The sequence below is a fragment of the Choloepus didactylus genome, chromosome 10, assembly GCF_015220235.1.
Source record: "Choloepus didactylus isolate mChoDid1 chromosome 10, mChoDid1.pri, whole genome shotgun sequence".
In the NCBI taxonomy this organism is placed as follows: Eukaryota; Metazoa; Chordata; class Mammalia; order Pilosa; family Megalonychidae; genus Choloepus; species Choloepus didactylus.
In genome coordinates this window covers 93442730-93461915 of record NC_051316.1, presented here as the reverse complement: position 1 = coordinate 93461915, position 19186 = coordinate 93442730, and the positions used below count along the sequence as shown (strand labels likewise).

The window sequence follows — 19186 nt, the reverse complement described above, 5'->3', positions numbered from 1 at the left end:
TGCAGAGCAGGAGGAAATCCTCGTGTCACCTGCAGTGCCACTGGCAGAGCTGAATTCAGCGCCAGCTCTTGCTCCACCACCAGAGCCTTCCTGCTGCTCCCCTGAGTGCCTGGAGCATGGTCTGAAGGAGGTGACGTCCCCCCTCTCTGAGGACCCCCCCAGGCTGGTGGCCGAACAGATGACACCGATGCAGGTGGTGAGCATCTGGGCTTGGGCGGACTTGGGAGGAACTGTTCTGGCATCGGTGTCCCTGAACTGCCACTCCTTGACTGGAGTCCAGTGATCTGGGTCCAAATCCCAGCTCCACCATTTGACAGCCTGGTGACCTCTCCACCCTCTCCTGCCCTCTCGCCACAGGGAGAACAGGTCATGCCGAGGATCCAGCACCTCCAGGCGGAATCCAAGGAGACCCACTGTCAACCCCTGCAGCAACTTGGGGCCTGTTTTGGGGACGTGGAACAGCTCAGCGAGGCCAAGTGGTAATGCCAGGGCAGAAAGTGGACAGAATTGGGGGCATCTTCCTACAGGCCAGGTCCAGAGAGCCTGTGGCCCTGACTCTGGGTCCCATCAGACCTGTGGCCGAGGGACCCCTGGGGCACCCAGACTCCTGATCAGACTGTGGGAGGGAGCCCTGAGCTGTGGCTTCTGGTAGCCTCACAGCAGCCATTTGCCCTGTAGCGACCACTGGTCTTGTGAGTTGGAGCCCCCAGCCCTGTTGGCCAGCAACATACCCCAGGCCCCAGACCTCCCAGGGGACCTCATGCCTGGGAGAACTGAGTGTGTTCCCAATCCAGGGATGCCTCAGGGCTCAGTGTCCCTTTGGGCTAAGGATGGGCTCAGGGTGTTGATTCCTTAGTATTGGGTCCCCTCTCCACACCTGAGCAGGCCTGAGACAGTATCGAGTCCACCATCATTCTGGTCCTTGGTGTCCCTCAATGAAAATAGGAGATGTTGAATGAATTCTCTGGTTGGTTGAGCCCAGAGTGCAAGGGGAGCATGAGGGTGTAGACTGTGTCCCTGGCAACAGCCCAGGTAAGCCGCCCTTCCTTTCAGCCCTCAGGAACCCAGTGCTGAGCCCAGCACTAGTGGCAACACAGAGTCCGGGGCCTGGCTCCAGAGTGGCCCCGACCTCAGCAGTGGGGACACAGCTACCTCATTCCCTGGACACGTGGCTGACGCCTCAAAGCCAGATCTCGAGATAGGCATGGCCCTTGTCTCCGAATTCCCCGATGGCCAGGAGAAGCAGGTGCCTGCCCGCTCCTCCTCCCTGGAGGCCCTTCCCCATGTCCCCCTAAACAAGTGGTCAAGGGGTCCCCAGTAAGAAACAGAGCTCCTAGAAGCCCCACTGGAGCCTGCCATTTGCCAGAGGTGTCCTGCAGGCTCCAGGGTTGCTTCTGACCTTGCTGTCCCCCCACAGGTTGGGGAGTCGACCTTCCCGTCATCCCCGGAGTCACCCGGTGTCACCTCAACATCCAGTGGCACCACCTCCTCCTCGGCCCACCCCGTGCCGAGGGCCCCTCTGAGAACCCAGATACCCTTTGAATTCCTGCCAATTTATAACAAGATGGTGGACGACAAATGCATCGTGCGAGTCAGAGTGGACATGGACAACGGAAATGTTTACAAAAGCATGATGATGAGCCGGGTGGGCAGCTGTGCGTGGGGGCCCCTCACTCGTTCAGACAGTGGATGTGGAATAACTGACATGTTCCCTCCCTGCCCTCCTGGTGCCCACAAGCTAGCGGGTTGGGAGGGACAGAGACACAAGCAGATCCCGAAGGAGCACAGGCGGGTGCTCAGTGGCAGTCAGGGCTGAGGGTGGTGGATGTGGGTTTGAGGCTTCACCTTGAGATTGCACAGCCTGGGACGACCTCAGTGAGGCAGCCCCTGAGGGTGGGGAGAGAGGGGACAGCCTGGAAATATCCAGGCTTGAAGCATGTCTGCCCCAACTTAGGAGCAGTCAGGAGGCCAGAGGTGAAGGAACAGGAGTCAGGGGGCATGAGTGAGGTCAGGAGGCCCCAGGGGCTGGGTCACATCAGGCCCCGAGTGGTGCAGACCCTGGGAAGTCAGTTAGGGGCTGCTGCTGCCCCCCAGGAAGGGAGAGGAGGGGCTGCCCCAGGGCAGTGGCCGTGAGGGGACCAGACCCTGGATAGATTTGCTGCTTGAGACACCTGAGCCCGCACCCACACAGGCTTGCTGAGGTGCCATGTTACACACGTGCCTTTCTCTACTTCCCTTGTCACCTGGGACTCGGGTGGTTGTAACTAAGCTGTCACTTGTGTGACTCTTTGCCTGAGTCTGGTTGGTGCCCAGGCACTCGGGGTGAGGCCGCTGGGGTGTGTCCCCTGAACCAGCACAGGCCTGGTGTGTGGTAGCCCTGTGGGTGTCCAGCTCCCCCTCCTCACTGACACCCAGGCTTGGACTAGATGTCTTTCTCGGAGTTCACTCACATTGTGATCCTGGAGGGGCCTGTTCAGCAGGGCTGGTCCTTGAGTGCAAAGAATAGCTCAGTGTGGTGGGAGGAGCTCACAGAGAGTGTCCACATCCGTCTCCAGCACCATCCTCTATGGAGGCCTCTGTCCCTGGGGCCCTTGAGGTGGAGGAGCTGTGCAGACTGAGGACCCAGAGGGGAGGGGCTCTATCCTGCTGAGGGAGCTATAAGACAGATGTGTATTTCTTGAAGGTGATGGGGAAGGAATAATTGGAAAACACACCCTCATTTCCTGGAGGTGGCTCAGGGGAGCAGAGGAAAGCAGTGGGGCCCCTGTCCACCCAGGCTGACTGGAAGCTCAGAGCCCTGTGTTCCCTGGGGAGACAGCCCCAGAGGGACCCCGGCCACTGCCCTTGTGGGAGTTGGCTCCACAGTCTGAGCCCTGATGGCCTGTCCCCCCGACATACCCCAGCTGACCTGCCAAGACAGGACCCGGGCCTTCATCCGCAAAGCCTTGCAGAAGCATCTCCTGGAGGAAGAAGATCCAGAGGACTACATGCTGGTGCAAATTGTTTCACCGAAAAGAAGTAGGTCAGGTGGCTCTTGAAGAAGTCCTCTGTGCGGGGGACGGCCTCAGCACCCCACTCCCAGCCCCCGGGACCCAGGCCCTCTGCCCAGAAAACCCGTGAAAAGGGAAGTGGTCAGCATCTTGGTGCCCTCGGTGCCTGCAGCGACTGCTCCTGCCGGCTCCTTCTCCCGGACATATGTCCTCCCTGGGTGTGTCCAAACAGTGGGGGTCCTAGGGGAAAGCTGACGTCAGTGAGATCCAAGAGAAAGGCCTCCTTCCTTGGCTCAGTGGACATCAAGCCACGTTCACATTCTCCACTTTGAGGGACCCTCTAGCCAGCGTGGGATCAGTTGTGCATCCCAAAGAAACAAGAGGCTGTGCACACCAATTTCAAATATGAAATATTATAATGACAAAAGAGAAAAAACTCCCCTTGATCCCCTTCAGAGGCTCCAGGAATCCACCGAGTCCCCACAGCAGTGACTGAGAGCCGGGCAGCCTGGGGTCTGGGTCCATGGGGCAGTTACACCCCCGTGCCTGTTTCTCATCCCCAACGGGAGAGGAAACCACTCCGTTTGAGAGCGCACAGTCTATCCACGCACCATAAAGGGTAACTGTATTTCCTTTTTGGTGAGCTGGTCACACTTTCTCAGCCATTAGCCCAGGGAAAGTCTTCTGACACCCTGGAGGTGGTTTCCTAAATCCTCTCTCATCTTCCAGCACCACTGTGGTGAGATAGGCAGGGTGGGTGGGACCCCGAGTTTCAGAAAAGGAGGAGTGAGGCCTAGAGAGGATGAGGACCTAGAGAAGGAGCCACACAATTGAACCTGGAGCAGTGAGTCCGCCCCAGCCTTGTGTCCCAGCAGGCTCTAGGCCAGAGCCGACAGGTGGAAAAGAGGTTCAGAGAGGAAGTCAGTGCTGGCTTAAGGTTCCCTGGGCTTGGAGGCCCCCTGGTCCCCTGCTCTGGAGGCCTGGGCTTGGCCTGCCCCTCCTTCGTCCTCAGTCACCTTGCCCCGAGGAGTGTGGGATTCAGGAGAGATGTCTGCATTCTAGAAGGCTTCCACCAGCTCCAAGATGCCCAGCAGGAAAGAGATCTAGGATTGGGGAGTGAGGTGTCCAGGTGGGGGAGCCTTTGACAGCTCTCACCTGAGGTTGACCCTGGTAAAGACAGAGTCCCCTTTTCACAAGATTTGTTGGTTCAGTGCTTCTTGACTTTTGCCTTTGGGCAAGTGTCATTCAGAGGGGTCCTTGGTGGTCTTAGACCTGGATAGTGGGACTCATGTCTCTCGCACAGGCCTGCCCTTGTGGGTGTGCAGTGGGTGGAGGTGACCACCTGTCTTTCCCTCTCCTCCAGGGATGAAGATTCCAGATAGGGCCAATATCTTCTACGCCATGGACCCTTCAGGCAATTATGATTTGCTGCTGTCTAAGAAAACCTCCGCCAAGGGGAAGAAAGGGGAAAAGGGTGGCCTGTTCACCCTTTTCCAAGGGAAGAAGAAGTGAAGCCGCTTCTCACTGGCCCTGACAGCCGCCACCCTCAGGGTCATCTTCCCATGTGTAGCTGGTTGGGTGCCATCGCCCTGCCAGGTGGGCACTTCCCTCCCCACCAGCCAGCTGAGCCCTCCCTGCCCTGACCCTTGTTTCAGCCCTGAACCTCTCCTCCTGCTGGCATCTCCCTGCCCCTTGACAGCCTGACCCAGACTCCTGTGGACCACTCACTGCCCCCTCCTCGGGCCATGGGTCCCCACACATGACCTTCCCTGGGGTTCCTGCCCTGCCTCACCCCACTGCAGTGTTCCTCAGGCTGCTCCAAACGTTTTATCATCAGGACCTCCCCGGAGTGAGGCTTCTCCTCCCACCCATCCCAGGCCCTCATCCCAGGGATTGCAGAGGCCTCTTCACTCTGTAAGGCTTTACCCATTGATGGAGGAAGCACCCAGCTGGGTGCCACAGACCTTAAATCTGAAGCTGTGCAAGGGCCATGCACCACTGCTTCCTGGGGTGTATGAGACCCCTGGAGATGGAGGTAGTGGGAGGGCATATTGGGGAGGATTGGTCAGTTATTGAACTTTGGTATATTGGGCAGAAAATACATACCTATTGGAGAGAGGTAGTTTTTTTTTTTTTGTATATAGGAAATGTTAGGCTTTAGTATTATATTAAATCTTCTTTTCTTCAAGCTTCGGAGTTGAGGGTTTGTTCTGTCATGTACTGTGTTGAGATGAATGAGATACTGGCTCTCACCTGATCATTCAAATAAGCAGTCATGCAGGGTTGTCAGTTCATTGTCTGTGAGGGAACGGAGAAGGGCCAGTGAACCTTTCCTTCTTGTCGTCTACTCAGAAAAGCCTTGCCCCTACCCTGAATCATGATCACATCACCTTGTTTTATTTTGTACATCACCCTTAACAGAGATGAAGGCATCAGAAATCGCCGTGATCATTTGTTGGTTTATTACCTCTCCCCCCCTAGAATGTGGGTGTCAGGAAGGAAGGGACCAGGGCTGTTTCATTTCCTGGCCCAGTGCCTGGCACAAACTAGTGAGGAAACTGCCCAAAGGGCCATGAACTGAAAGGCCAGTGTGGGTGGGCGGTGAAGGAAAGCCGGGGTCAGGGATGTCTTCCAGGCTGGGGTCAGGGACACAGGATGATGCTGGTTGTGAGGGGCAAATCAGATTTGGGGGGAAGCCTATGAATTCAGCTCATGACAGGGTGAATTTGAGGTGCCACTGGGCATCCAATAGGGATGTCAGGTAGGCGGCTGGGTGCATGGACAGTGCATCTGTTGCTAAGAGGAGTGGGCTGAGCTAGAGACAGGCCTGGGCATCGATGAGTCACCCAAGGAGAGTGGGGGTGAGAAGGCTACAACTCGGACACGAAGAACCCACCATCTCATGGCAGAACAGAGGGGCACAAATGCAAGAGACGTGTAAACTAGAGAACGGATCTTTAGAGACCCCAAGTCAGTGCTGCAGGTGAGTGCAGGGTGGGTCGCAGGGATATCCCAAATGTGGCAGAAGAGTTAGAGAAATGTCCTTTGGATTTAAAGACTAAATGCCATGATTGCGTAGTAGGGGAAGGTCTGAGCACAGCCTTCTCCCTTTCCCCCTGACCCACAAATAAACCCTGTGGTCAGGACTATGCTTGCCCAGCTCCTAGAATGGGATGATAAATGTGGGTTGACTTCCTTCCTGGGAGTTCCTTGAGGTAAAACACATCGCCTAGCAGAGAGGACTGACAGCACACTCCTTCTGCTTTGGCCCCAAGCATATGGAAATAGCAGTGGGAGACAGTCTAGTTAAAGTATGGCCATTTTATAGCATTTGTTCACCTCTGGTACATCTGTTCCTGGCAGGGAGGGAGTGATGTCCTTCCACTGTGACACAAGACGTGTGCATAGACCATCCCCTGCAGAGGCCACAGATTGAGACCCACTGGTCCTGGGGAGCCGATGCCTCTAGGGGGGCTGGCCTTGCTCTGTCTCCTCTAGGTGAGTAAATGCTTTTCCATGAAACGCCTGTGTCATGCTTTTGTTGGCGACCCCGACACCTGCAAACCATGGAGTGGGCTGGGCCCCTAGGAGCACTGCTTCTGGGGACAGGTCTTGGTATGCTCTTTGCTACCCCTGGAGGTGGTAATAGGGTGTCTCTCTTTCTGACTGACAGTTTGGCACAGGGAGGGGGGTGCTGACAGCCCAACAGACAGCCTTACTGGGTGCAGCCTTCCCAGAGTGGGTGGTAAGGTGGGTGGATGTCAAGCACAGGGGGAAGTGAGGAAACGCAAACAGCAGGTGTGGATGCCTTTTAGGGAAGTTTGGCTGTGAAGGGGAGGAGAGGGAGATTCCTAGAGGGGAGTATTGGATGGATGGAACAATGGGAGCCTGCCGCACATTCATGAAACTGGAGTGTCCTGTTGAGAGGCAGAGGTTGGACGTGTAGAGAGGGATCTTTGGTGACAGGAGGTTCGAGCTATAGCAGTGGGAGAGGATCCAGTGGGTAGCTCTGCCTGGGACTGGAAAACAAAGGGGAAGGTGCAACAGGTGAGGGCAGGGCAGGTGTGACTGTGTCTGGCCTCTTTTCTCTATGATTGGGGAGACGAGATCCTCCACTTACTGGAGGAAGAGTGAACATCTGAGGTTTGAGGGGATGGAGGGGTTTCTACCAGGCACTGTGGTGGACAGGACAGTCAGCTGCCCAGTGTGTATGTTTGGGGGGGCACAGTTAGCCTGCTGTGCCAGATCAGCCCACCCGAAAACAGTGTAACCAGCCCTGTTCCAGCTTAGCTGCAGCCCTTGCTTCTCAGGGCCAGGCTGAGTTGGGGTTCCGTTGTGTGCAAGCAACAGATGGGCAATGGGCTTGGGCTTTTAAGAGACTGGCTTGAGGGTCCCTGAAACGCTAGTACATGCTGGCCAAGCTAATCGAGGGGAGGTGTGTGTTGGGGGGGATAATCTGCCTTGGGCAGATTGCGATACCAGAGCCCCTCACCCTCACCCCAGCCATAAGGCAACAGAGGTTCTGAGCTTCTCCAAGCACTTATGCCAACTGTCCAGATCCAACTCCCCAGCCATGAGCTCTACTGGACTGGAGCCACATCTGTTCCAGTTCCCATTGTATCCCGTGTCTGGTCCAGAGAAGGCACCTGAGGCCCTGTCACTGCATGAACCAGGATCTTCTGACTTGAGATGACTGTCCCCCCACCCCACCCACAGGAGCTCCCCTAGTCCGGAGTGGCACACGGACAAACACATGATCAATGTTTATTGTTAAACTCTCCAAACAGACCAGCTCTGAGGCCCGGGGGTTGGGAAGAGAAAAGAAGCTGTCAGTCTGGGGGCCCAGTGTGGTCACCCTAATGTACCCTGATGCCTGGTGGCGATCCTGGTATAACAGACCTTCCCCTAGGTTTTTTGGGTCTAGAAGTCCTTATAGGGTTGGAGGCTGTGTCAGGCTCGGTAAAACTGCCTTCATGGAGGAGCAGAGTATGATGGGGAGAGACTGCATGTTGCCTCAGAGCCTGTTAAGTCCAACATTAAATGTGTGAAAGGAGGGAAACTGAGGCAAGAGAGTAGAACCCAGAGGAAAAAGTGACAGGAAGTCTAAAGGTGAGGTGGGGAGGACCAGCATCTTTCTGGTCCTGGGCCAGAAGGGGGTGAGAAGGAGACTTCCAGGTACCCCTCCATCCTGGCTTCTGGAAGGGTGAGCAGGGGAGTAGTAGTCAGGGGCTGTGGTCGGGGGGAGTAGTGCACTGCTCTATCCCATGGGATGTCTGCAGGGCAGCCAGGCTTGAGAGGCTTCAGTGTCTGGACCGGTCCTGCTGGCTCCCATCCTTTGTCCCTGCTGCGAAGGGAAGCAGGGAAGGGGCAGGCAGCCTCCTCCCCATTGGGCCTTCACTGAGCCTTCTTGGACACCTTCTGGTTCTTCAGCATCACGTAGGTGATGAACACTCCTGGATTAGAGAGACCAGCGAGGCAGGATAAGATCCGGGCTCAGGGGTGCTGGCAGGGCAGGGCAGGGCCATCCCCACCCAGGGGCCATGCACCTACCCTGCCACCCTCCAGACTATTTGGTCATCTTCCCGGTCATTCGCCAAGCTATATATTCACTCACATTCACTGAACAAACACCAACTGAGTGTCTACCACATGCAAGACACTGCATTTGGTGTTTGGGATTCTGTGGGAGAACAAAACCCATCCATCTATCCATCTACTCACCCACCTACAAACCCACTCACCCACCTGCCCACTCAGTATCTACATCCATCCACCCACTCATCCATCCATCTAGGATCAACCAGTCATCTGATTGTTGACTCATCCAGACCAATTCAGTGCTAAACCCTGTGTCAGGTGCTAGGGACATGGTAATAGTTAAGGCACAGTCCTTGGATGGATGGATGGATGGACAGATCGGTGGATGGATGGACAGATAGGTAGAATGATACAGCAAATGTGGCAAAAGGTTTAAAGTTGGTGGATCTGGGGATCTGGATGGGGGTATGTTGGAGTCTCTGTATGGGTTATGTATTATTTTTGCAACTATCCTGTAAGTTGAAACTATTTCAAAATAAAAAGTTTATTATTAAAAAAAAAAAAAGACATCCCTGGCCCCTTGAGAACCCGTAACACTAAACCTTGGGAGATAGAGAGGTGCAGGGCTTACAAACCAGGATGACAAGAGGGTGAGAGATGATTGAGGTGTGAACAAAATGACGGTGGTGGTGGAGGTGGGGGCAGGGAAAAGGGAGACCTCCCACTAGAGACCAATGAGCTCAAGGCATCAGAAAGACCAGAGGGGTTACTGACCTCCAGCCTTGAAGGATGAACCGGAAAACCCCAAGGGAAGAGATGAGGATAAGAACCCTCAAGTAGGGATATAGCATGTGCCAAAGTGTGCAAGTATGTTCAGGGGTGGGAGAGGGTCATTCCTGGGGACCCTCTAGACAGCCCTGCTCAGGACCAAGGGAGTGATGACTTACCCACAAACAGGAGCAGCAGGAGGCCTGCGGCCAGCGGGATGGCAACAGCGTAGGCTCGAGGTAGGAAATACTTGTGGATGACATGCTGGCTGTCAATGAATGGCTGGGACCGAGGGCAGAGCTCTAGTGAGCATTACTTGCCTTGCCTAGGCCCATCTAGCTCCCCAAGCCCAAACATCCCACCTCCTCCATCTAAGAGGCTGACTCCATTCAGGGCACTGGGATAGCATCAGTTTTTCTTTAAGATGATGGCATTTTGGATTTCTTGATTTGTTTCCTTCTTTCATTTATTTAATGGTTGTTTACTGGACACTGGCTTGGTGCCTGCTCTGGGTTGTGCTGGGGACTTGGCAGTGAACAGAAGACAAGGGACCTGCCCTAGGGCACTCATGGCTTGGCAGGGGAAAGGGGTAAATGAGGAATTCTCCAGTGATTCCCAACCTGGGGCCCAAGGTTCTCTTTACTAACATTTTTCTCCAAAGGATACCAAGTTCTACAAGATTTTGCCTTCCAAACACACTGCACTCCTTAAGCAATAACCAACAAATTTTCTCATAAGAAAAAAAAAAATCCTAAAGGCTCTCACAAAATCCATTGGCACTGGCCATACTCAGGAGCCAACAGAATAATCAGAACGACTAGAATTCCCATCAAAGGCAAAGCAACTCAGAAAACAGGGCTTCACAGTGCAGTGGTTACGCATGAGACTTTGGGTCAGAACCTTCTCCCTGAGCCTCAGCCCTCTCATTTATAAAATGCGGACACCACCAGAATCTTCCTCATAGTGCGGTTCTGGAGATGTAACCAGATAAGGCAGGTAAAGCACCTAGCCTGGGACTGACACATGGTAGCTGCTTAAACGGTATTAGGTCGGCTTCAGGATCCGAGGATGGGGAGAGATAAAAAGAGGGCAAGGGAGACGCACCAGGAGAACCACCCAGATGGTGTAGTAGGTGAAGATGACCAGACTGACAGCGACGAGGCCAAGTCCCACCACCTGATCTGTTCCCGTGGCCTGGAGAAAAGGGAAGGTTCAGCTGATGAAGTGACTCTCCACTGACGTGAATTAATGGAGCGAGGGTGTCGCAGCCTGATTATGCTCTAAAGCTTCCTTCATTCAAGAAACCTATTGAGTGTTAACTAGTTATCGGTTTCTAGGTTGGAAATGGGGGTACCGGGCCTAGGTGTTTTCATCCGTACAATGTGCCCGCGAGAGGACAATCCCAATTCCGAGGGCGGAAGCCCCAGCTCCTGGGTGTACTCCGAACCCTTACCCGAGGGGCCCCCAATTCCAAGACCCAGCAACAACCTCACCATCTCCCCGCCGCTCCGCCGCGAGAGCAGCAAGCCTCTTCCGGTTCCGGATCCGGGTCCTCCTTGTTTTGAGACGCGGGGCACGCCGGGAGTAGTAGTTCCCAGGCCCAGGAGCCGATGCCCGAGATCAAGAGGCTGTCGCCTCCTCTTTGCATGTCGGGAATTGTAGTTTCTCAAGGGACTGTGGGGCAGGTTGTTGCCCGAATTCCCCCTAGAGAATAGGACCGAGTTGGGAACCCAGACTGCTTGGCCCTCATGGCCTTAGTCCTATTGGACCCACTCCAGAAACCAAACCCATCCCTAAATATTTCAGCGTCCCAAAGCCAGGCTGGAATGGCAGTCCCATTTTTCAGATGGATCAAGTGAGGCTCAGAGAGGAACAGAGATTTGCCGGTGGTCACCAGCCATGTCAGCAGTGAAACCGACACCAGAACCCGAAGGTCCTGGTCCCTGGTCCGGAAGCCCTAACTTATTGGTGCGAGGGGTACAGAGGGACTGGCCCGAACCTACGGGGATGGGGATTCTGTTTGGCAATGAGAGGGCCCCTTACCATCACCTGGCCGACGGACAGACTCTATTTCGCTGTCCACCCTGGAGGTGTCCCCTCTTTACTGCAGGGGTGGGGCTAGGGGAGCCTCCCCACCTCTTCACCATCTGGCCTAGTGTGGCAGCAGCTCGGATGGATCTTCAGACTGGCCCCGTGGACACATCCTTCCCCTATCTCGGAGGCCCTTTCTGCCAAGGACGAGGGGAAGTTGGGCCAGGACATCTTTGATGTCTCCTCCAGCTCCAGGGTCTGGAAGGCTGTCTCCCCACAGCTCACAGGATTGGCTGTTCCTCACCCATCACATTTCACTGAGGGAGGCCAGGGGCCTCAGCTGGAGGCAGGGGCTCCCTCCTCTGTGCTCCACAGCCCTGGGTGCATCTCCATCATGGCACTTGTCACTGTGTTTTAATTAGCTGATTTACTTGGTGGTCCTGCCCACCTGACTGTGCACTTCCTGAGGGTAGGGTCTGTGGTCACTGCTGTAACTCCAGCACCCAGAATGAGGCTTGGCACAAAGCAGGAGCTCAGTAATTATTTACTGAATGAATTGGTCAATGAGCTTTAAGATTCTGTGGTTTTTGTTTGTTTTTTAACATTCTGGAGTGCTACAGGGTCACATCTTGGGACTCCAGGCCTCCCTTAGAGGTTGTGTGGAGGCTGTCTCCCGTGATGGTGGGGAGGGTCTGAGCCTGGCATGGTTTGCTCCCGCTGGCAGCGGCAATGAGCCCATCTCTGACTATGGGGGCTACCCCTGCAAAGCTGATAGGAGCTATATACTTTCTGATCCATAGCCCAGTTCCTTACCTCACACTGGCCCCGTGGGCAGACCCTTTCCCTATCCCTTCTGCCCAGAACAAGGGAGAGTTGGGCCAGGTCATCTTCAGTGTCTCTCCTCCAGCTCCAGGGTCTGGAATGCTGTCTCTCCTCAGTTCACAGGGTTGGCTGCTCAGGTTTCATGAGTCTGGCTGGCCCGCCTCGCTGCTGTGTGACTTGGGACAGTCAAGGGCAGGGAGTGAGGGGCCCAGGCCAAGCCCTGGAGTCAGCCTGGGCCTGGGAACATGCTCAGCACCTCCTGCAAAGCAGCTTGTATACCCACTTTCTCATTTGATCCCAAACCCCATTTTTGCAGCTGAGAAAACTGAGGATTAAGAGACAAGTTATTTGCCCTGAGGCACACTTGACTACTGAGTAAGTCTGTAGAGCATTAGTTAGAACTTCAGTTCTGAGATTAAGTCCTCTGAGGTCAGAGACAAGTTCAAATACAGGCCCTGCAACTTAATAGGTGTGTGAAACTGGCAAGTAACCGTCCTTCCAGGCCTCAGCTTCCTCACCAGGAATCTGGAGTAATAAAGGTGGTGATAATTAAGACTGCAGCCAGTACTTAGAGAAAACACTGGCAGGTACACCTTCCCTATCCTGGGGAAAGTCACCTCACACATCTGGCACCCTTCCGATGTGGTCTTGGTGTGATCCCAACACCAATGTGAAGTAACAAGGAAAAAACATGCCATACCAAAACAAAAACCACAACATTTAATTTTTTTCCCAAACCAAGACACTACACTGATTTCCCCGTACAATGTTATTTTCTACAATAGAAGCTGGAGACAGAGATACAAATAGCCCGCTGAATCTGGGGGGCAGTGGTGGCAGCATTCTGTTAGAAAGGAGGGGAATTAAAAAAAAATAAAATAAAAATAAAAAAGACAAATGATGCCCCTCCCTCATCTCTCTGCTCATCTCCCTAAATAGAGGAAAACGTGGACATTCTCCATCCTGGCTGATCATGTCTTATGGTCAATTTGTAGAGTGACCAGGAAAAAAAAACCTAAAAATACTGTAGACCTTTATTTTCTTTAAATCTCCTAGTAAAAACATTAAACTGTCTTCCAAGAAGATTCCAAACTGGCATTGCATAGACTGATTCCTTTCCAAAAATATCTATAATAAAATCTATCTCTACATATAGAATTTGCAGCCGGAGCTGTGGGCGCCTGATAGGGATTCACTGAGCTCAAGGGGGCCAGAGGGCCAAAGAAAGGGCTCCTACATGGGGGTGAGGCTGGACTCCAGGCCTCTGGGTCCAGCCAGTGTTCGTTCATTTGGTTTTGGCCGAATTCTCAGTTGATCAAATTCTTCTGCCAGGGGCCTGGTGTAGGAGTATGGCAGGCTCTCTCTCCTTCTAGGGTGACTCTCAAACTCAGACCTTGCCCTTGATGGGGCTAGGATTCCTGGTTTGGGGCAGTCTCCCCAACAGTGCCAAAGCCAGCGGTTATGTACCTAAAGCGCCAGAACCTTGAACCAAACCCAAAATACACCCTGAATGCACCTCTCCACTGAGCTGAGGTCATGCTGACACAAAAGGACAGCACACCTCCATCCTCTGGGAGTCACCCCATTTGGACACAGTGCTGCCAGTTTCCTTCTAAAGTGCCAGATGTTTGTGGGGCAGGAAGGGATCTTCGGAGCTCATCAGAGCCTTCCCCAACCAGAGCAAACACTCCATCCTGCCTTGGCAGGCACCTTCTAACATTCATTTTTTCTTCTAAAGTTAGGTGATTTAAAACAAAAACAAAAACACAAAATATCTACTAGAAATGCTCTGGTCCCAATGCCAGTGAGGTTCCAGGACCAAGGAACCCAAATTTTACCAGCTGGGGCAGATAGAAAACTGGGCAAGGAACCCTCCTGGCCTGGGGAGGATACACCCCACTTGGCAGAGAGATCCAGCATCCCAGCTCCTCCATCCAGAGCCCTAGCCCCGCTGGGACCCAGCCAGCAGGGAGGGCAGAGAACAGAACCATCTCCCCTCACCTGGGGGAGGAGAAAATATTGAACTGTGAACTCAAAAAAAAAAAAAAAAAAAGAAAAGAAAAGAAAGACTTGAAGATGTAACTAAACACCAGCCTGCTGGGTTTATACAAAATGACTAAAATTTAAAAGAATGGCACATGGAGTTTGTCCAGGGACTGGCTGGCAATCAGACCTCACCTTCAAGCAAGTAATAAGGACCAGGAAAGGAAAAGTGCTGAGAGCAGAGGCTTTAGTGAGGGGGGGTCAGGGCCAGACTGCTCCCCACTGGAAAAAAATACATCCCCCTAAAGGACCCCACCTCTTCCTTGCCCAGAAATGGGGGATGCTTTCAGAAGGCTGAGGTACTTTTCCAGCCAGGAGCCCAGCTCCGGGCCGGCCCAGTCACACCCCACCTGCCTCTCCAGCCTGGGCCAGCTGACCCTGAGGAAGAAATGAGGGCCTTCCTTGCTAAAGTCTAGCTTAGCTAGGCCCCCAATCTCCAAGAGCTTGGGAGGCACCTTCTGTGACACCTCTACAGGAAAAACAGTGAAGTTGCTCAGGACCCTGCCCTGGGCAGAAGGAAAATCACACCGATGCTCAGACCTTTCTCGGCATAGGTTACACCTAAGCCGGGGCTAACTAGAGGGTGGGGAGGAAGCGCCAGGTTCCAGCCGGGCTGCTAGACCCTGGGACTCCAACTGCACAGCAGGCAGAGCTCAGGAATCCTTGGGAAGGGGAGGCAAGGGGCCAGTGGGGGCTGTGCTGAGACAAGCATGTGCAAAGTGCAGGCTGCCAGGGTGGCAGGAGAACATTCGTTTGCGGGCGAAGGGGGGGGTCTCAATCTGGAGCATGGGTGGGGTCTGAGGTCTTGGCTCCTGGGGGGAGGCCACCAGTGGGTCCCCCAGGATACAGGGGAAGGACAGCTAAAGCACTAAGCAGTCAGGGGGTCATGGTGGCAGGATTCTGGGGGTGGGCTGCCCTCCAAGGCCAACGGAGCAATGGAGCAAGGCCCTGCCTCTGGAGTGAGTGGGGGACACAGGGGAAAAGCAACAACCCCCTCAGCTGCAAGCAGCCCCTACATGTTAAGGAGCTGCTGGCATGTCCTCAGCCAAGACGGCCAGGTCAGTCTTGTGCAGGGGCAGTCCTGGCTGTCTTTCTTGCCTGCCTACTGCATGGCCTGCTTGTCCTGCCCTCTAGTGGTTCACAGGAAAATATTCACAGTGGTGCCTGGACCTGAAAGGGCCAGGAGGGCCCTGGCCTGGATGGGAGGACTATGGAATGATACTTTAGGGACAGGTGTGGGGCTGGAGTGCACATGGGAGGCACAGATGAGATGCAGCGCAGATGGTGATCCAAAGGGGAAGGTCCCTCGTGGAATGATGCAGGTCTAGACACCCACAAAGGCAGGGCCCTTCTCCAGCCTGGATACCAGCTCCTCAATGGCTTTCGATCACAACTGGCTCATAGACCCCAGAGGAGACCCTGTGGGGAAAGAAGCAGGTCAGCTTGTCCTCCTCATTGCTCCTTCTGCCAAGTGCTCACCTGGGCCAGGCCCTTGGAGGTACTTCAGTTGTAAGGAGGCACTGTTAACAGGCCTGTATTTGCAGACAGAAAACTGAGGCTCAGAGATGTTAAATTTCACTTGCCCAGTTGACACAGATTGTTAAGTATCAGAGTCAAGACTTGTCACCAGGTCTATGGTGAGACTGCAGCACTGTCACAGGCTGTGCCCCTTAACCCGTCCTGGACACCAGCAGCCTACACACATGGTGTGCCACCCCCATTCTCACAGCAACCCTGGCAGGTAGGGACTATCCAAGCTGCATCTGTCAGATGAAGAAAATGAGGCTAAGAGGAGTTATGAGGTTTGCCAAGAAGGCAGTGGAAGGTGGGGAACCTGGCCAGTAGCCAGCCTTCTCCCCAATGATGCTGGGGCCCATCTGTGGGGTCATGGACATTCAGGGTTTGGCATCTAGCTCCTCTATGATGCTGCTGCCAACCAAATAGGTTTCTTCTCTCTCTCGGATCCTAATTTCTTCATTTTCAGAGGAATTAGAGCGGGATGTTCACAAACCTCTAAGGAAGCCTTCTCTCTTTTCTTCTTGCCTGCCCCACCTGGGGCAGCCCAGGAGGCTGGCTGGGAGGTGCTGGTTGCAATTTTGAGCCTCCGCCAGCAGGGGTCAGCAGAGTAGCACCAGATGGCATGTCCTGGCACCCAGGGCTGCCCTGCCAGTTCTCCTCCCTGCCTTGGACCTAGATGCTAAACGGACACTTTCCCACCAGGCCCTCAGGAATGCAGGGAAAAGCGTTCAGCATAACTCTCCACATGGGACACTCTACTCACTCATTCATTTGGTGAGCCAGGCACATTGCAAACGTTCTAAATGAATGACCATGAGAGGGCACACTGCAAACTGTTGAGTTCAAGCAAAAATGTGGTCCGACCACCCCTTGGTCTGTGAGCATCAAGGCAGAGAGATGTGTTGCTCACTGCTGGATCACCAGCACCTAGCACAGTGCCTGGCGTTCAATTAATAAATGAAATCATCAACATATTTTAGGGTTCCCAGATCCAGGAGGACTAGGAAGGAAAGCTGGGTCCAAATTAAAATGTAGTCAGCCCTTTCTGTATGCCAAGCCCTGTGCTAACTAAGCTCTTTCCAAGGATCACCCTTGGAACATCCTCATAACCAACCAACCCCATGGCACTGGTGCTCTCTTACTCTCCCAGGTGCTGCCCACATCATTTGGCACATGGGGAAACTGATGCTTGAAGAGAAGTGATTTGCCCAAAGTCACACAGCGTGTCAGAAATGGCATTCAAAGATCTCACCCCCATGCCCCACAGTTTCCTTGGCCACCCCTCCCCTGACCCTTCCCCCTACCTGTTGGCCAGCTGGATGCCACTCAGTGTGGTGGAGCCGTCACGGCTCACAAACAGCCGGAGGTTGCTGTCTGTGAGGACACAGGAGAGGATGGAGGCTGATCTGGGGCAGGGGCAGCCAGGGAGCCCCCCTGGAGCAGGTGACACCGTCCCCCCGACCCCTCCCTCTGCCTGGCGTGGGCAGCTCACCCTCGGTGTTGCTGCCGTCCGTAAAGTCTTGGCTCTGCATGATCTTCTCCACAATGTCGTCCGCGTCAATCCGCGTGTCATCCACCCAGGTTGGGTGGCTCTCCATCGAGTCCTTTTTCCGTCTGGGTGGGATGGGCCAGAGTCACAACAGTAAGAACGGTAACAGGCATGACAACAAGAGCAGCACCTACAGCACTCAGAACGTTCCAAGCACATTCCATGTCATATCCACTTAAACCTTGTAACAACCCTAGGGTGAAGGTGCTGTTATTATTATTCTTTTGTAAATGAGGACACAGAAGCTCTGAGAGGTCAAGTAACCTGCCCAGGCCCACACAGCATGTAAGTGGTGGACCCAAGGCTCAGCCCAGTTCTGCCTGGCATGAATGGTCACACTCCTGATCACTACACCAAACTGCCAACAGCAAAACTGTTAACTGACCACCTGCTACATGCCAGGCATGTAGCCACATCCTTTATGAGCATCATCTGGTTGAATCTGAGGTGGGGACATTTGCCCCTGTGTTCCAGTGGAAGAAGCAGAGGCTCAGAGAGTCACCAGAAACAGGGAGCACAGTGGCCAAGCTTTCCTGTCCACTGCATCACACTGTCCCTGGAGGGTAGGTGCCCAGCAAAGCCCCTTGGGGTCTTCCCCACCCTTGCACCAAGCTGTGCGCAGAGGCACACTTGGTGGCAGGCTGTGGCTCTGGCCAGGCCTCGCTGGGGCAGTGGGACTCACCGAAATGAGCGGTCTGAGAGATGCGGAGGCCGGGGTGGCCGTGGTGGTTTCTCGGGGGGCCGGTACTCCCGCTCACTGACCTCAGGGCCCTCCACAGTCATGTTGAGGCCACCCGAGGCACTGCTGCTAGTGGATGTGTTGCGGCGGTGTGTCAAGTCCGAGAGGCTGGAGGAGCGCGAGTGCTCCGTGCTGTAGCCTGGTGGGTGGGCAATGGCGGGGGGGGGTTCATTACTGGGGGATTCCAGGAATGTGGGAAGCTGTGGGAGGCTGCTGGGGTGGGGCCAGATGGGGCACTCACCTGAGATCTTGGACTGCTGGCTGGCGTAGCTGGAGTTGCGTGAGTGGCCAGAGTGGAACACCTCCTCAGGGCTGGACAGGTTCTGGTCTGGCTCCTCTGGCACCCCTGGAAGGCAGGGAGAGGTGTGTTGTGTGTGTGGGGTTTTACCCATCAGCACTACCAAGGCCCTTCACACCCATCCTCTCACTGAGCCTCACAGCCTCCCACAGCGGGGGAGGGCCACTGTGTACTTCCATTTTACAGACTGTAAAACAGGTTCTGAAAGAAGCCACCTGCAACCCTCCCACTCTGAAGCTGGAGACAGTGCTAATTCTGGAAGGCCTCCATCCCCTGGGCAGGCAAGAACCTGAGCTTTTAACTCTGGGCAGAGCCTTCTGCTTTCCTCATCTGGCTGGATCTGCAGGAAAAATGGGAGTGGAGGAAAGCAAAGTCCTTGAGGTCAGAGGGTCCCTCACTGCTCCCCAGCCCTGGTGAGGGCAGAATCATTCAACAAACATCTACTGAATGGCATGAGGCTGTGTGCCCTCTCTTATTGCTCCTGGGGCACAAATTAGGACCGCCACATGCTGCCTTGCTCACTAATCACTTGGGGGCAGTCTGCTTCCCAGTTGAGTTCACCTCTAGGGGACCCTGCTTCACCCCACCCAGAACTAGGTACAGGGGGAGCCTGGCAAACACTCTGGGGCAGACCAGAGCCTCCTTTCCAGGTAACACCCATCACCTCGTCCTAGTTAGCAAGCCATTTCCTCCAGGGACTTGACTCGGTCACATTTTTCATAACAACAATATTAGTAATAATGATAATAAAAATAAAATACCAGGAAATACCTATTGAGCATTTAGTATGTGTCAGGCCCGGCACTATTGCACATTTCCTTAGTTAAGCCCCAAACCAACCCAGGATTCAATTGCTACCACTGATCCCATCTTACAGAGGTGGATGCTGA

The 19186-nt window shown here is 54.3% G+C and overlaps 4 protein-coding genes across 4 annotated transcripts in view; 2 read left to right on the top strand and 2 right to left on the bottom strand.

The window, feature by feature from the left end:
* Positions 1 to 73: 73 nt before the first annotated feature.
* On the top strand, positions 74 to 2001 carry LOC119505225 (ral guanine nucleotide dissociation stimulator-like). The gene is made up of 4 exons (XM_037797875.1): positions 74 to 196; positions 358 to 479; positions 1054 to 1246; positions 1418 to 2001. The coding sequence occupies exons 1-4, from the start codon at positions 179 to 181 to the stop codon at positions 1814 to 1816; spliced, it is 732 nt and encodes a 243-aa protein (XP_037653803.1). The 5' UTR covers positions 74 to 178; the 3' UTR covers positions 1817 to 2001.
* Positions 2002 to 2202: 201 nt separating this feature from the next.
* LOC119505226 (ral guanine nucleotide dissociation stimulator-like) lies at positions 2203 to 5053 on the top strand. Its single transcript, XM_037797876.1, has 2 exons — positions 2203 to 3018; positions 4354 to 5053. The coding sequence occupies exons 1-2, from the start codon at positions 2877 to 2879 to the stop codon at positions 4500 to 4502; spliced, it is 291 nt and encodes a 96-aa protein (XP_037653804.1). The 5' UTR covers positions 2203 to 2876; the 3' UTR covers positions 4503 to 5053.
* Positions 5054 to 7738: 2685 nt separating this feature from the next.
* DPM2 (dolichyl-phosphate mannosyltransferase subunit 2, regulatory) lies at positions 7739 to 10858 on the bottom strand. Its single transcript, XM_037797364.1, has 4 exons — positions 10790 to 10858; positions 10401 to 10490; positions 9476 to 9578; positions 7739 to 8443 (listed from the first exon to the last, which is right to left on the bottom strand). Exons 1-4 carry the CDS (start codon positions 10790 to 10792, stop codon positions 8385 to 8387), a joined length of 255 nt encoding a protein of 84 aa, XP_037653292.1. The 5' UTR covers positions 10793 to 10858; the 3' UTR covers positions 7739 to 8384.
* Positions 10859 to 12846: 1988 nt separating this feature from the next.
* The window catches only part of FAM102A (family with sequence similarity 102 member A), a 38549-nt gene continuing 32209 nt past the window's right edge, over positions 12847 to 19186 (bottom strand). The window contains exons 7-11 of the mRNA XM_037797242.1: positions 18240 to 18344; positions 17942 to 18137; positions 17203 to 17324; positions 17015 to 17084; positions 12847 to 15611 (exon numbers count right to left, since the gene is read on the bottom strand). Of these exons, the coding sequence (XP_037653170.1) occupies positions 15566 to 15611; positions 17015 to 17084; positions 17203 to 17324; positions 17942 to 18137; positions 18240 to 18344 (539 nt within the window). The 3' untranslated portion in view covers positions 12847 to 15565. The remainder of the gene's footprint in view (positions 15612 to 17014; positions 17085 to 17202; positions 17325 to 17941; positions 18138 to 18239; positions 18345 to 19186) is intronic.